We start from the raw sequence: 14032 nt of genomic DNA, 5'->3' as shown, positions 1-14032 counted from the left end.
TGTAGGGAGAGAACATGTCCATCTGTCCACCAATAATAACATGAACAGCAGTAAGGGAGCCTTAAAGGTCTTCTTTGCTGTGTTGTATTTGAGTCATCATACTATCACCATACTTGCAAGTATCTTCTAGACACACCCTGATTTTGAAATCAGCTGTTCTCAGTCCATCTCTTCTTCATGTCATTTCTCTAATGTGACTTAATTTGAACTAATATTCCCCAATGGCTTTTTGAAAAGGTTATCAACATTTTCTTCTTGTGGTTAGTTCCTAATTGTAGTATAGAGTAACAGTATGTGTTTATAATAAATTTTCCACATGTATGTTTTATTATACCATTACTGGAAATACATACATCTACAAAATAGTTAATGAGAAACAATGCATGATGGAAATTAGAATACACTGCTCTTCCTGGGTAACAGTCTTTCCTAATGACTATTTGAAAAATAAACTTTAAAATGTACTACGAATTAAATTATCAGGTAGTAGGCCTCCTAGACATATAAAAAAATTCCTTGGTTATTTTTTGCTGATCATCTTACGCTGATGCTCAAAAGGAAATGATATACACTTATATGGAATTTTGCCAACCACAGGACAATCTTTAGAGCCATAAAATGTACATTCTGAAAAGCAAACATTAAAAATTATATATAATAAGAATTTAAAATTAAAAAAACTATATGGAGAAACTTATCCAATGATGACAGTAGAACGAACATTATTAATTAAAATATAGTGAACCCACTAGACATATTTTCATTTATAATTTAAATAATGATTTTAATAAGTATTTAATTTTTAATAAGTAGATTAATACTTATTTAATTTAATAAATAGATTTAATAAGGAGAAAATTGATATGCAACAATAATATAAAAGCAATAATAAAAGCAATATGTACTTATTTGTATTATTTATTTTGATTTTTAAGACATTGTTTCTGCCAGGCGATGGGGGCGCATGCCTTTAATCCCAGCACTTGGGAGGCTGAACCAGGCAGATCTCTGTGAGTTGGAGGCCAGCCTGGTCTCCAAAGCGAGTTCCTGGAAAGGTGCAAAGCTACACAGAGAAACCCTGTCTCGAAAAACCAAAAAAAAAAAAAAAAAAAAAAAAAAAAAAAAAAAAGACAGTGTTTCCTGGTGAGGCCCATGGTGTTCTCAAACCCATAATTCTCACACATCAGCCTCCAGAATGTTGGCTTATAGCAATGCGTCATTATGCCCAGTCTCAAAATTAACATTTTAATATTAGTTTTAACATCTAAGAATGTTACTATCCTGACAGTACGCATACAAGAAACAAGTAGTATATTTTGAGATTGAAGAAAGTTGAGAACATTTTGATTAAAATACTACTTTTCTTAAGAAGGGCCTTAATCTTTGCATATTCTGCTATTTCGATTATGTTTTAATTGATATTATTATCCTTCCTTCTTAGGCTCTCTCTTTGCTTAGAGTTCTATGACAATAATATTCCTTTGACCACTTGTTTGGGATATGTTTGCCTTCTGATCTATTCTTCCTGTTATTTGCCTATGTCTGGAAACCTGAACAATTATTACAGGACACCTGAAGATAGCTTAGATAAGTAGGATATAGTAAGTATTCAAAGATACAATTAAACCAAGTTCTTACTTGCAAATATTGTGAATTTGGAACCAGGTAGGTGCACATTATGTTGAACTGTTAATTAAGGGATGACTGTGTAGTTATGTTTATTCATGGGGGTGATTTTAACTATATAGAAATGACAACCTCAAACCAGCTAGATATTATAAGTTGGTAATATAAAGTAACACAAGGCAAAAGATAAAGATTGAAGTATCTAATGAAAAGTAGCAATGTAAAGAAAAAAAAGTAATCATAAAGAAACCAGTGAGCTTAGATCAAGAAGCTATTTATTCCATTATTTTGATGTGAAGCTCAGAGCTAAAATAAAATAAAATAAAATAATTTAAATTAACATATGAAACCTAATCCCCATTCTACCTAAAGTATTGCTAATGGTAACTTCTCATTTCCTCTCAAATAAGAATAGTTCACACGCTTCCAATTTTAGCACCTGCTCATGGGTACTTAGGCACGTATCACTATCTATTATACGCAATCATTTACTGTGCAAGTATGCTCAGTGGCATGACTTACTCTATAAGACAAGAGACATGCTTATTGTAGAACACAGAATAAAGCTTACTATAAGTAAATTAAGCAGAATCTGGATTAGGCCTTCTTTTTCTATTAAATTCTTGTAATGTAAAATAGTATCCAGGTAAAAATCTTAAGATATAAAAATGTCACAAACGAATATAAGTTAATAACTAAGTATATTCTGATATAACCAGTTATATTGTGCCTATTTGTTTCACTGTGATACAAAACTGACATAGTTAAAGACATTCTAACAAATCTCTAAGTAGGTGAAGCACTGGCTCCTATTTTATTTTCATAATGAAAAGAAAAGCATCTAATGCTCACTCTTGTATTGTGCTATCTCCAAGACTTTTAAAAGTCTAGGTGCAGTGAGTGATAAAATTGTGGGGATGAAGGATGCATTCTTTCTTCTCCTTGGTTCTAAACTACCTCTGGACCAAATAGTCTAGACAGGCAACAATGTGACAGACTAAATCCTGATGTGTGCATTGTTATTTTTTTTTTCTCAGTGGCAGTTGATTTACCCAGGTAGCTCCTACCGAGAACAAAGCTACTTATTTACCATGATACACTAATGTTCTTTCATCCCTGTGGGGAGACTGCCATTCACCTGTCAGTGAAGGTAAGATAAAGCTTACTTTGAATAATGAAATGGAAGTAGAAGCCATACATAAGAGGGGGAGGGCTGAACTCTCCAGCCTCCTCTCTCCATGCTACCACTACCGAATGCTTCATGGAGAAGTGGAGATGCTTCGAATTCAGAGCTTATGAGTCATAATAGGGAGATAGCTCCTTGTGAATATTTCCAAGACTTTCAGAGTACCGTACATAAAAGGAATTAAATATATTTTTTCTGAGAGCAACGAAAGGGTAGAATTAATATTTAGAGCACAACTTTGATGAACCATCCTAACAGCTACTTTATATTTTGTAAAACGTGTTTGAAAGCTCATTTTCCTCATCCAATTCCTTTTCTTCTATTGCTGCCTCTTCATCCTCTCTTTTGACCTCCTGTAACTGTTTGATTCACACTCCTTCCTTCCCTTTCCACGGTTCTTCCCTTACCTCTCTCGTTGGGTCCATTCAGGGAAATGAAAGTGGGGACAATAACTATAATTACATATATAATATATAAATTAAACAAACAAGACCAAGTGCAGGCAGACCAGTATATGAAACAAAGGCTTTCCTGCATGTCAAGCCTACTCTGCTGAAGAGACCAAGGATTTCTACTATATTTGTGTAGGATAACATCATACCATTTACTACACAGTTACCATGTTCTTAGCAAGCATTTTACTTGTATAACACTGAAGATACTGCTGTCTGGAAGAAAAACTGCAATGATTGGAAGGAAAAATTTGGAATCATAACTTCCACAATGGAGTTGAATTTTCACATCTCATTGACTTTTGAAGTAACTCCCTGATCATTATGGTTAAATTTATTTATACTTTAAATGAGGAATGTCATAGTGTTCCTCAGATTTAACAATATTTGATAAACATTAGTAGTCATCAATTTTTACCACTATGGAAACTTTGACAACCCTGTGATGTCAAATACACACATCACACACACACACACACATACACACACACACACAAATAAAAACCACTTCTTTCTCTCTTTCCTTCCTCCCTATCTCTTCCACCTTCATTTCATTTTTTTTATATTCCTTGCCCCTGTAACTCTCTAGTGTTTTGACTTTGTTCTCTTGACATATCAAGTCTCTATTTTCATGCTGCAGAATGACCTTAGTCATCTGGTCTCATGATGGAACAAAAATATTACTCTATCTACTTTTCATATCAAATAATTTTGAAGAAAATCAAGACCGTTAATTGGTTGGTATTGGGACTCTGATTCTCATACATGTTCAGGGAGTGTCATCACAGACTTTTAATTTTTATAAAGTTGTCTAAATCTTTTAAAAGTAATTTGTCTCCATTCCTTTGGAGAACATGTAAGTAAGAAACTACACAAATATATACATTAAGAGAAATTAATAACCAGGCTATCCATTAATATAAGTTTGTGTAGCAGAAGGCAGATAAGCAGAAGCACACGGAGAGATGGTCGAGTGCTCTGAGCTCTAAACATTCAGAGTGGGATTTTAATTCTGCTCATGATAATGAGAAATTCATTAGCAATTTCAGGATTATTTTTTCATTGGTGGAATGGAGAAAAACACCTAGAAGACAAGAAGAGACAATATATGGGGAAAGGCAGTACAGATGTTTCAAAGTGTGTTTGATTTCTGTTAAGTCCCACCCAGCTATAAAGATGATACAGTGAGCTTTGTAATTCCCATTTTTGATTAGTAAATAACATGATCATTGAAATTTTTTGACATTTGAAAACTAGTTTAATACAATTAGAGGAATGAAGGACATATGTTGATATCTTATGCATGAAACATGATTTTTTCTTCTTTTTATGGGCATTTGTGTTTTGTCTGCATGTAAGTCTATATAAGAGCAACAGAGCCCCCTGGAACTGGAGTTACACAGAGCTGTGAGCTGCTGTGTGCATGCTGGGAATTAAATCTGGATCCTCTGGAAGAGCAACCAATGCTCCTAACCACTGAGCAATCTTTCTAGCCTGTAACATCAAACGTTTTAAAACAAATATCTCCTATGAAATTATTCTAGCAAAATATGGTGTGTTGAATAATTACTTAGACTTAACCTAAGCAAATTAATTTCTTACTAGTAGGATTAATTATACTGGAAATATTACTAATCAGTAACATTTGGTTATTGTGAAATATGAAAACTTCGAGAAAGTTTGAAATATTAAAACAAATGAGTTTCAAGATACAAAACACAAAATCATTGAGAGAAGACTAATATGAAATTCATCTCTAATGACTTCTTTGAAAAATATTTTTGAACGAGTGTTAACATACAAAACCCAGCAATGGAGTTTGATGCAAAGCAAGAACTAAAACAAACATCACACACTGAACAAAGTAAGAATGCTTCTTTGAGGTTGTTCAGAATAAGAGCGGGAATGGAAGGGAACAGGAAATTATACATGTCAAGAAAATATTAAGTCACAGAAAGTCGCAGGGGATTTCAGGGAAGCAGTGGTGCAGGAGCACCTGCAACAATCAACAGACTAAACAGTGTGCACATGGTCAACTTGGTGAGTCACTTTCTTAAGTAGTATTTCCCTAAGCCTATGTTTAGTATGCATTGACTAGGTCTAGAGACACCGGATGCTTCCGGACTTATCAGTTGAAATAGCAACATATGGGTTATTGTAATCATTTATTTTCAAGCTTTCAAACTCTAAAAGTAACCTTGTTTTCATTCAATGACTTATTGCCAAAGAGTCACCTAAATACATAAGCCTTAAGGAACCCATGTAGACACCTCAACTGGTTTTACCAACAGACTAGGGAAACTTCTTCCTTTCCTTTGTAATAGACTATTTTTTATGGAATCTGCAAGTCTCATGTAGGAGTCCAGCTGTGTTTTCATGACTTTTCTCAGTGGAGAAACACACTGACTACTAATGACCTTGGACATACTTTCTTAGAGGCTAAGGAACAGTAATTTGTCCTTTATACTCTCATTCTCTATGTCACATAACTGCATTTCTGTTTCTCGCAGGTCTGCCTTTTCACATGTTTATTGATCTTGTGGCAGTGCTTGGAATGCATGGGTTTTCCATATCTTTTAGAGAAGGTTCCAGAGTGGCTCACTGAGGCCTGATGGAAGATTGGAGGACTCAATAATTTTTTTTTTTATAAGTTAGTTAAAGGCTATGTAAGTGCATGCATAGAAAACGTATGCTCTTTAGATTCTTAAATACATTTTTATGAAACTAGATTTCATTCTTGCTTATACCCAAATATTGATCCCCAAGCTAATACTAAGAGATGACTCAGTAATGGAAGAACGAAATACTTGTCTGAAGAAGGATGAATGCATCACTTTTTAATGACAAGTACAGACTGATCTCATTGTTCAGAGAAAATCAAGTGCTGGGAAACAAGGGAGAGGGGGTGTTTCCTGAGACTTAGAGCAATGTTCTCCCTAATAGAGCTTTGAATCGTGGAGAAAACTTCTTGGTCCTTAAGGCTTTCATAATGGACTTCTACTTGTTGGATCCTTCTCTCTAATACAGCATCAAGGCTATTGCTTTAGGTCCTAGCTTGGGGAGCTCACTTAGCTCCTCCTCCTTGTATGCTCCATTCTGCCATTTGAGGCATTGAATAACAATGCTGAACTTTTCACAAAGCAACATGAACTTCTATAATCTTATTTTCTCATTCATCTGTGCTTTTAAAAACCGTCCATACAGATTTTCATTAGTTCAGTTATTATCATTTAAGTAGATCACTTGCATATCTCTCTTTCAACAGTATGTCATGTCCCAAAACAACTCTATATACTTACTCTTCTGTTCTAATACAATATTATGGGAATAAATATTTATATGATATTCAGTTTCCTAATATTTTATCATTCCTGCTAAACTGTATATTTCTAGATTGAAATATTAAACACATTTCCCCTCAGGATCCTATAAACACCAATTTAAAAGATAGATAGACCCATAGCAATGACAAAACATTTGTATACATAATACCAAAGAAGCCAACACACCCATTAACACTTTTAGGCTTACCGGTCCATGGCATGTGAGTAGTCCATCTTCCATCTTCTCACACTGGGAGTCACACTCAACACAGATGGAGCCATTTTCAAACTCTCGAAATTCCCTGTGAAAATATCAAGTGCGTGAGGAGGTGTAAGCAAACAAGCTATCAACTTAACAAATGAGGCAACATCTGCTAAGAGTCCTACTGGCAGTGTAAATTCTTGAGTTCGTTTCTCTAATGTGCCAGGAGCTACAGACGCATTTTCCTATGCATTAAGGAGGACGCTTTCTATGAAAAGAAAAGATATACAGCAGCCATATGGTTCTCCTTGCTCCTGATTGCATTCAACGATTGTCTCATTCTGGAAAGCTCTCTCCTGTCAGAGAGATTCTAGCACTTTCACAAAACAGAAAATAATCTTTTTTGATGACACAGCAGATTCACTTTTACCTCTTTGAGTAAGACAATATCTGCTTGTTTCTACATAAAATACTACTTACTCTTGGTGGAAGCTTGCATTTCTAAACCACTATAGTTTTTTAATTGCTGGGCTATGTAAATGTTCTCCAACCCTGTCCTTCAAAGTTGAAAGACTACTAAAATTACTTTTGGTTAAACTTCAAAACAGGCTTTGATATCTTATCTTCCTTTAAAACATCTGCCTTAGAGAATTAGAGAAAAATATCTTTTTATGCTAGATTTTATTTTCTTAGATTATTGATCTAATATCACAAAATTCCTTTTAGTCTAAATTCTTTTTGAAGTAATTCTATAAGGAATAAAACAAGAAATAGTTTATTTTAATGTATATGGTGAAAAACTTTATAATTGTAATTTACCTTGATTGTGACTGTCTCTATATCACTACATTTTCTGTCTATTTATATATTATAGGTTTTAAAGATATAATTATTAGCTGGGCAGTGGTGGCGCACGCCTTTAATCCCAGCACTCGGGAGGCAGAGCCAGGCGGATCTTTGTGAGTACCAGGCCAGCCTGGTCTACAGAGCCACCAGGAAAGGCGCAAGGCTACACAGAGAAACCCTGTCTCGAAAAACCAAAAAAAAAAAAAAAAAAAAAAAAAAAAAAAGATGTAATTATTGCATTTGAAGTCTAATATAAATATTTTACTTTGATAATTGAAAACCAATCATCTATACTATGTTAAAATTACATTGTTTTCACTAAAATAAAAATAAAATATTCGGTAAAAAAATTTAGTGTCACTTAGAAGTCATTAACAAAGTAGGTCATTAAGTAAATTTGTATATCTAATTTATTCATAATTTTTGTCTTTGTTTCCTAACCCATTTTTTAAACCAACACCAATATGAATAGTGTAATTATAAATCAATTAGATGTTAAATTCTAAATTATTTTCTTCCCTAAAGCTATCACTACCTTTTTCTCATTTGAAGACATAAAGTCTTAATAAACAATGAGATTCCAAAGGGTAAACTGTATATTCTGTTGGTTAAATTAATTCTAAATCTAGATTTCTATTTTATTAATTTCTAAAATTAGGGTATAATTTATTGGGCTTCCTTAGGAATTTTCACACACATATGCCATTATGCTTTCTTCAAAGGGATAGGAGTTAAATATGGTTTCAAATAATAGAGCATTGGTAGATTATCTGTATAAAAACATTTACCCGCATTGTTTTAGTACTTGTACAGTCAGATATTAATTTGTTTTAGATCAAATCTTTAATGAATTTTCTGGTTTGAAACCTTAGTTATAAAAACAAGCCTTCTTTTTATGTTTCATTAACTATGAGAAATAGAAAGTCCTTAACTGAAGAAGTCTTTAGAATAAAAAGTGAAAGTGACCCAAAGGAAGGGCAGTTAAATCGATGACAAGTTACAAATAATGTATAATGAAATTTTAAGAGAGTTACCAGTTTGAGATAATAGAGTCTTTGGTCATTAAAGGGTTATGGTGACAAATGAAGAATGTAAGTTGCTTGCTAATAAAGCATAGTCTGTGTTTTTCCCATTCTTTTACCCAATGTGTACCTCTCCACATGCCCAGTAAAGAGTAAACACAATGTCACAAGAGCAATGGAGAGATGAGCACCTTTCCTTCCTAATTTCATTTCAGGGCTCCTGACTTCTTGCTGCTTTCATCAGAGCTCCTTCCTGAAGTCTTGGAGAGTTACTCTGCCTTTGGTCTTTGTTGTAGCCTCCATTACTCTTCTTATTCTACATCCCCCAGTGACTTAACTGTGGTTTTTGCAGAGTTCCCCGCATGTGTATATGTCTTAACAAATTACAGTCTATGATACTAATGTGCTAGCATTGTCAATATTCGGACCTGGAGTGAATGCTATAAAACCGAGTCTTTAAAATCTACATCTTATACCAATAGTATTATTGGAGAATTAAACACTTGACATTTAGTTTACTAACTATCCTCTATAAAAGGAGAAACTATGTTTTATTCAGGTATGATTTTTAAATATGTAATTTCCATCAAAGATCATTGACTGGTACACTGATGGCTTTGTGTTGATCTCAAGGACTTAGAATGTATGCTAGATAGGAAAAGCTTTGGGGTTTCAAGGTTCCATTATAACTAACATCTCTCCCATTTTGATTGTTCACTGTAATTACTTTCTCACTTGAATTTGGATACAAATTACACTGAATTGTTTGACTTTCTTTCTTTCTTTCTTTCTTTTTTGCACAGACATGCAAAAATCCTGTATTTATAAACAGACTTCTAATTTTTATACATGTGTTTTTATTTGACAGGTTTAATCAGTTTTTAAGATAAAATATTTTACTCAACCATTTAATAAACTCAGATTAACTAGAAAATGGGAAATCATGATAATGATATGCATAGCAAGTACTTTAACAAGACATTATTAAGCACCTTTCATTTCACATAATCATAAAGTTGGCACCATAATATTCCCATTTTTCATATAGAAATCAGCTTTAGCCAATGAGGTGCCATATGTCTCCTAGGCCTCGCTACTGAAGAATTGAGGCAAGAAAATCAGGTGAGACTAGAAGTTGAAACAAGCTTAGGCAACATACCAAGTCCTCAGAGAAGGAAGAAATGGAGGAAGACTTGGAGAGAGGGAGGAAGGAAGGACAAAAGAAGGGATGGGAGGAAGGGGAATAAGGATGGAAGAGTAGGTGGGAGACAGAAACAAGAAAAGAAAAAAAAATCAGTATAAAGCTTAAAGGCAGATTCATTTTCCTCAAAGGCAACCATAATCAGCTACCTAGGTAAGACAAGAGAAATCAAAGGACACTGCAGATGGGGGAATGTTTGAGAAATCCTCACGGAGCAGACAAGAACTGAAAACAAACTTCAGTATGCTTTTAAAACAATTATATTTCATGGGGTTTACTGTAATGAAAAATACTTTAATAATTTAAATTTCTTTGACATATTTTATTTAATGCTGTAAAGCTAGAGGTTGTTAAATCCGAAAATAAAAATAAAAAAGTCTAGCTGATTGGGTTTCAAGAAGCCACAATTTTTGTCGTTGTTGATGTTTGTTTTTGTTTTGCATCCATTAGTCTGTAGAAATGCAACACAGAATTGAACATATAGCTATGTATTTCTATGTTTTATATTTCAGACTATAGTAATACTAGAATACTTAAGAAAAATAACATTCTGGAAAGAATCAGACTGCCTGTACTCTACTCTTCATTTGATTATTCAGTCAATCCATGATTTTAGCTGATACTATATTAGATCTGTCCTCATTGTCCATCATGTGCTGCTGATAGAGAAAATGATTTCTCGATACCCCATCTCCTCAGAAATACATGCCTATATAATAATGTCTCTCTGCAGCTAACTTGAGCTTAGTGAACTAAATTCTGGTAAAATTTATTTTAATGACATCATTTGCTAGACAGGTGTGTATTTTGATTTGAGGTACTTTATTTAGAGGATTATCCATCCATAGCAATATGAAGAGGCCTGAATACAATCCCATGGGGCAGGATCTATTGATTACTAAAGTTACAAGCTGGTTATATCTTACAAAGTTCTAAGCTGAACTATTTCCCATTATTAAATTCTTATTTTAAGTTACTTTTAATGTAAACTTAGGTTTTCATCTGTTACCTCATTTTATAGAGAAAAATTTCCTGTGTCATTTTTAAGAAGATATATATATATGATAAACATGTTTTTATAGTACAAACATGAAGTATAACACTAGTGGTATCAGCTATCATGAAATTAGTTGTCAAAATGAGGAAATTCATGAAGAACATAAGAAATGAAACAAAGACTTTCAAAACTGTAGTTTCCAAGCTGCCAAAAGTAGTTTCATTGAGCGATACAAGAAAAAACTGACTTAGGGCCGGGTGTTGGTGGCGCACGCCTTTAATCCCAACACTCGGGAGGCAGAGCCAGGCAGATCTCTGTGAGTTCGAGGCCAGCCTGGGCTACCAAGTGAGCTCCAGGAAAGGCGCAAAGCTACGCAGAGAAACCCTGTCTCAAAAAACCAAAAAAAAAAAAAAAAAAAAAAAAACTGACTTAGGAACAGCCCTGAGAAATGTATTACCACACTGATGAAGGGCAATTATGATGCATAAAATTGTGCTATGATAGAGTGTTTTTAGGGGCATGAAATGCCACAGCAGAGGATGGATACTAGGTTTTCTTGCAGGCAATGTGATGGTTGTAGAACCACAGGAAATTAAAAGTACTGGTTAAAGCAGTGCTTTTTAGGAAGCAGCAGAGCACATTTCAAATCCTCTTCAACGTAAATCATAGATGTAGTTTTTCTACAGCCCTCACCAGTAGTCAAAGACATAGAGACATGTGCTGTTCCTCAGGTGGAAATAAGGCCACTCAACCGGGGTGGAGAAAAATCAGGAGCTCTACCATCATGCTAGGTGAAAATTGGAAGGAAGTACTAGAGTTCTTATTTCAAGTGAAAATTAGTTTTCTTTAAGACAGCTTTGCATCTCTTCTCTTGCTTCACAGGTGCTCTTGAAAAAAATCTTGATAAACTCCTTCTAAATTCTTACCCTTTTTCTAAAGCTCAGATTTTTGCTTTCATCAGTAGCTCATGAGTTTCAGGTGGCATTGTGGTCTCTTACCCATCATAGAGGTTACAAGACTCTATGCAGATTTTCCCCCTGCTGAAGCGCCGGCATGATAGGCACTGGTCTGGCCCAGGTCCCCAACAGCCATCATTTGAACACAGGTGATTGCACACCATCCCTTCAGCAGCTGCAAGACACACCAAAATCAACAGGAAATAAGCAAAGGATATGTTAAAACTTATTATCCATTGTAAACAAGCTGAATAGCATTTTTTATTAAAAAGGATATTTAATTAAAATATAATTATATTTACTTTCCCCTTTCCCTGTCCTCCCTTAAAATCATTCCAAGTTCCTATTTTACCCTCTCAAATTGTGATGGAATTTTTTTATTATTACTGACACATACATATATGCATAAAATATGAATACAGTGTTCTGAATAGTTTTCAATGAGTTAGTTTAAGAGTTAAGGGTCGCCGGGCGTTGGTGGCGCACGCCTTTAATCCCAGCACTCGGGAGGCAGAGCCAGGCGGATCTCTGTGAGTTCGAGGCCAGCCTGGGCTACCAAGTGAGCTCCAGGAAAGGCGCAAAGCTACACAGAGAAACCCTGTCTCGAAAAACCAAAAAAAAAAAAAAAAAAAAAAAAAAAAAAAAAAAAAAAGAGTTAAGGGTCAAACTACTTTGGGTGCCTGCCCAAATGCCATCCTCCATTCTTCCTTCAACTTATTCCACATAGCAAAGTAGCCTTTTCCACAAGTCTAAACAAAATCCTTTTTATCTAGTTAAACACAAAGGGAGAACAGGTGGTTGATACAAATTATCCAAAGTAAAGAGCAAATGATGCCTTTTCCAAGCCAAAATTTTGTCTCACTAATACACCAAATATACCTCATTTCAACTCTATATGAGGGGTTTCAGAAAGAGGTAGAAGAATTATATCATTAGCAAAATTATTTTTAAAGTAAGGGGCAGTGAGTAAGATATAGAGGATATAGGAAGACGGAGAAATTATAGAAATAGCATAGGAAAAATGGGTCATTGGTTAGGAGGACTTGCCAAGTCTGATGACCTGCATTCCATCCAAGAGATCTGACTACCCAAGCAATTCCCTGATTACCACAGGAACCTTGGTATGTACACATATGAATGCACAACACACAATAAATGAGTAAATTAAAAGTTATGAATAGAAATAAAATAATTTTACAGGTATCTTCCACTATATTACTCCGGTGTTAATAAAGTTAGGCCACATATAGAAACATGTACAAAGAATATTCAGCAAACTGAAATAATTAATTACTCATGAGGAAATGTACCAATTAAAGTATTAACAATAGTCTTATATATATATAGCGCTCCATTCTCGTTGTTATTATGGTTCTCATCTGCTGATACCCCTCCTCTAGGCCACTGCTAATCTTGTGTTTTGTTTTTCAGAGTTAATAGAAATGGACCATATGACCTTGTACATATTAAGCAAGCACTCTATTACTGAACTATACCCCCAGTCTTTGACACAGGATCTCAGTAAATTACCTAGGCTGGTCTTGAACTTGCTCTGTAGTTCAAACTGGCCATGATCATCTGATTACCCTATGTAATTCCTGAGAGTTTTATGCCTACGCCATAGTTTAGTATTTTTTGTTGTTTAGATTTTGATGGAGAAATACCAAAGACTTTGGAGGCCTTGTTTTAAGTTTTCTACTTAAATTTTGCCATTGGTGTTCTCATTTAGAATAAACGTTTATCCAGTATAGTATTAGTGCATAGCAATTTTATTAACAGGATGCAATGTATTGAATAAGAACAAAACTTCAATTCCTGGTCTGCATATCTGAACTTACCTGAGGCACCTGGAGTGCAGCATGACTTTCATGAAAAGTTAAGAATTCTCAAGATAAAAGTGAAAAAAAAAAAAAAAAACAAAACTTCCCTATCTTTCCATTAGTCACCAATTTTACCAATATAAAACTATTGTATGCCATGGAGCCGAGCTCCAAGGCTACACACAGGGTACATAGAATAAACCACAGCATAGAAAAATCTAATTTAGGACTTTCTTATCTCAGGGGTATTTCTAGAGTACCAAACTTTTTTTTTTTTTTTTTATCTGTGGGTCTTTATAAATAAGTTTCAATCTATGTGAGGAAAAAAAAAAACATGACCCACATGTTCTGTGGGTCAATTTCTTTTATTCTAGTTCTGATTTTTCTCAGCTCTGATTCCC

The 14032-nt window shown here is 34.4% G+C and overlaps 1 protein-coding gene across 4 annotated transcripts in view; it reads right to left on the bottom strand.

Moving 5' to 3' along the window:
* Positions 1–14032, bottom strand: part of Erbb4 (erb-b2 receptor tyrosine kinase 4) — a 1086504-nt gene that overhangs the window by 282294 nt on the left and 790178 nt on the right. For all 4 annotated transcript variants that reach the window (XM_028870095.2, XM_028870094.2, XM_028870096.2 and 1 more), the window contains exons 13-14: positions 11854–11986; positions 6796–6889 (exon numbers count right to left, since the gene is read on the bottom strand). In XM_028870095.2, coding sequence (XP_028725928.1) covers positions 6796–6889; positions 11854–11986 — 227 coding nt within the window. The remainder of the gene's footprint in view (positions 1–6795; positions 6890–11853; positions 11987–14032) is intronic.

The sequence above is a fragment of the Peromyscus leucopus genome, chromosome 13 (genome assembly GCF_004664715.2).
Source record: "Peromyscus leucopus breed LL Stock chromosome 13, UCI_PerLeu_2.1, whole genome shotgun sequence".
NCBI classification, from domain to species: domain Eukaryota; kingdom Metazoa; phylum Chordata; class Mammalia; order Rodentia; family Cricetidae; genus Peromyscus; species Peromyscus leucopus.
Note: the sequence above shows the minus strand (reverse complement) of the source record. Positions and strands in the feature narration are given on the sequence as shown.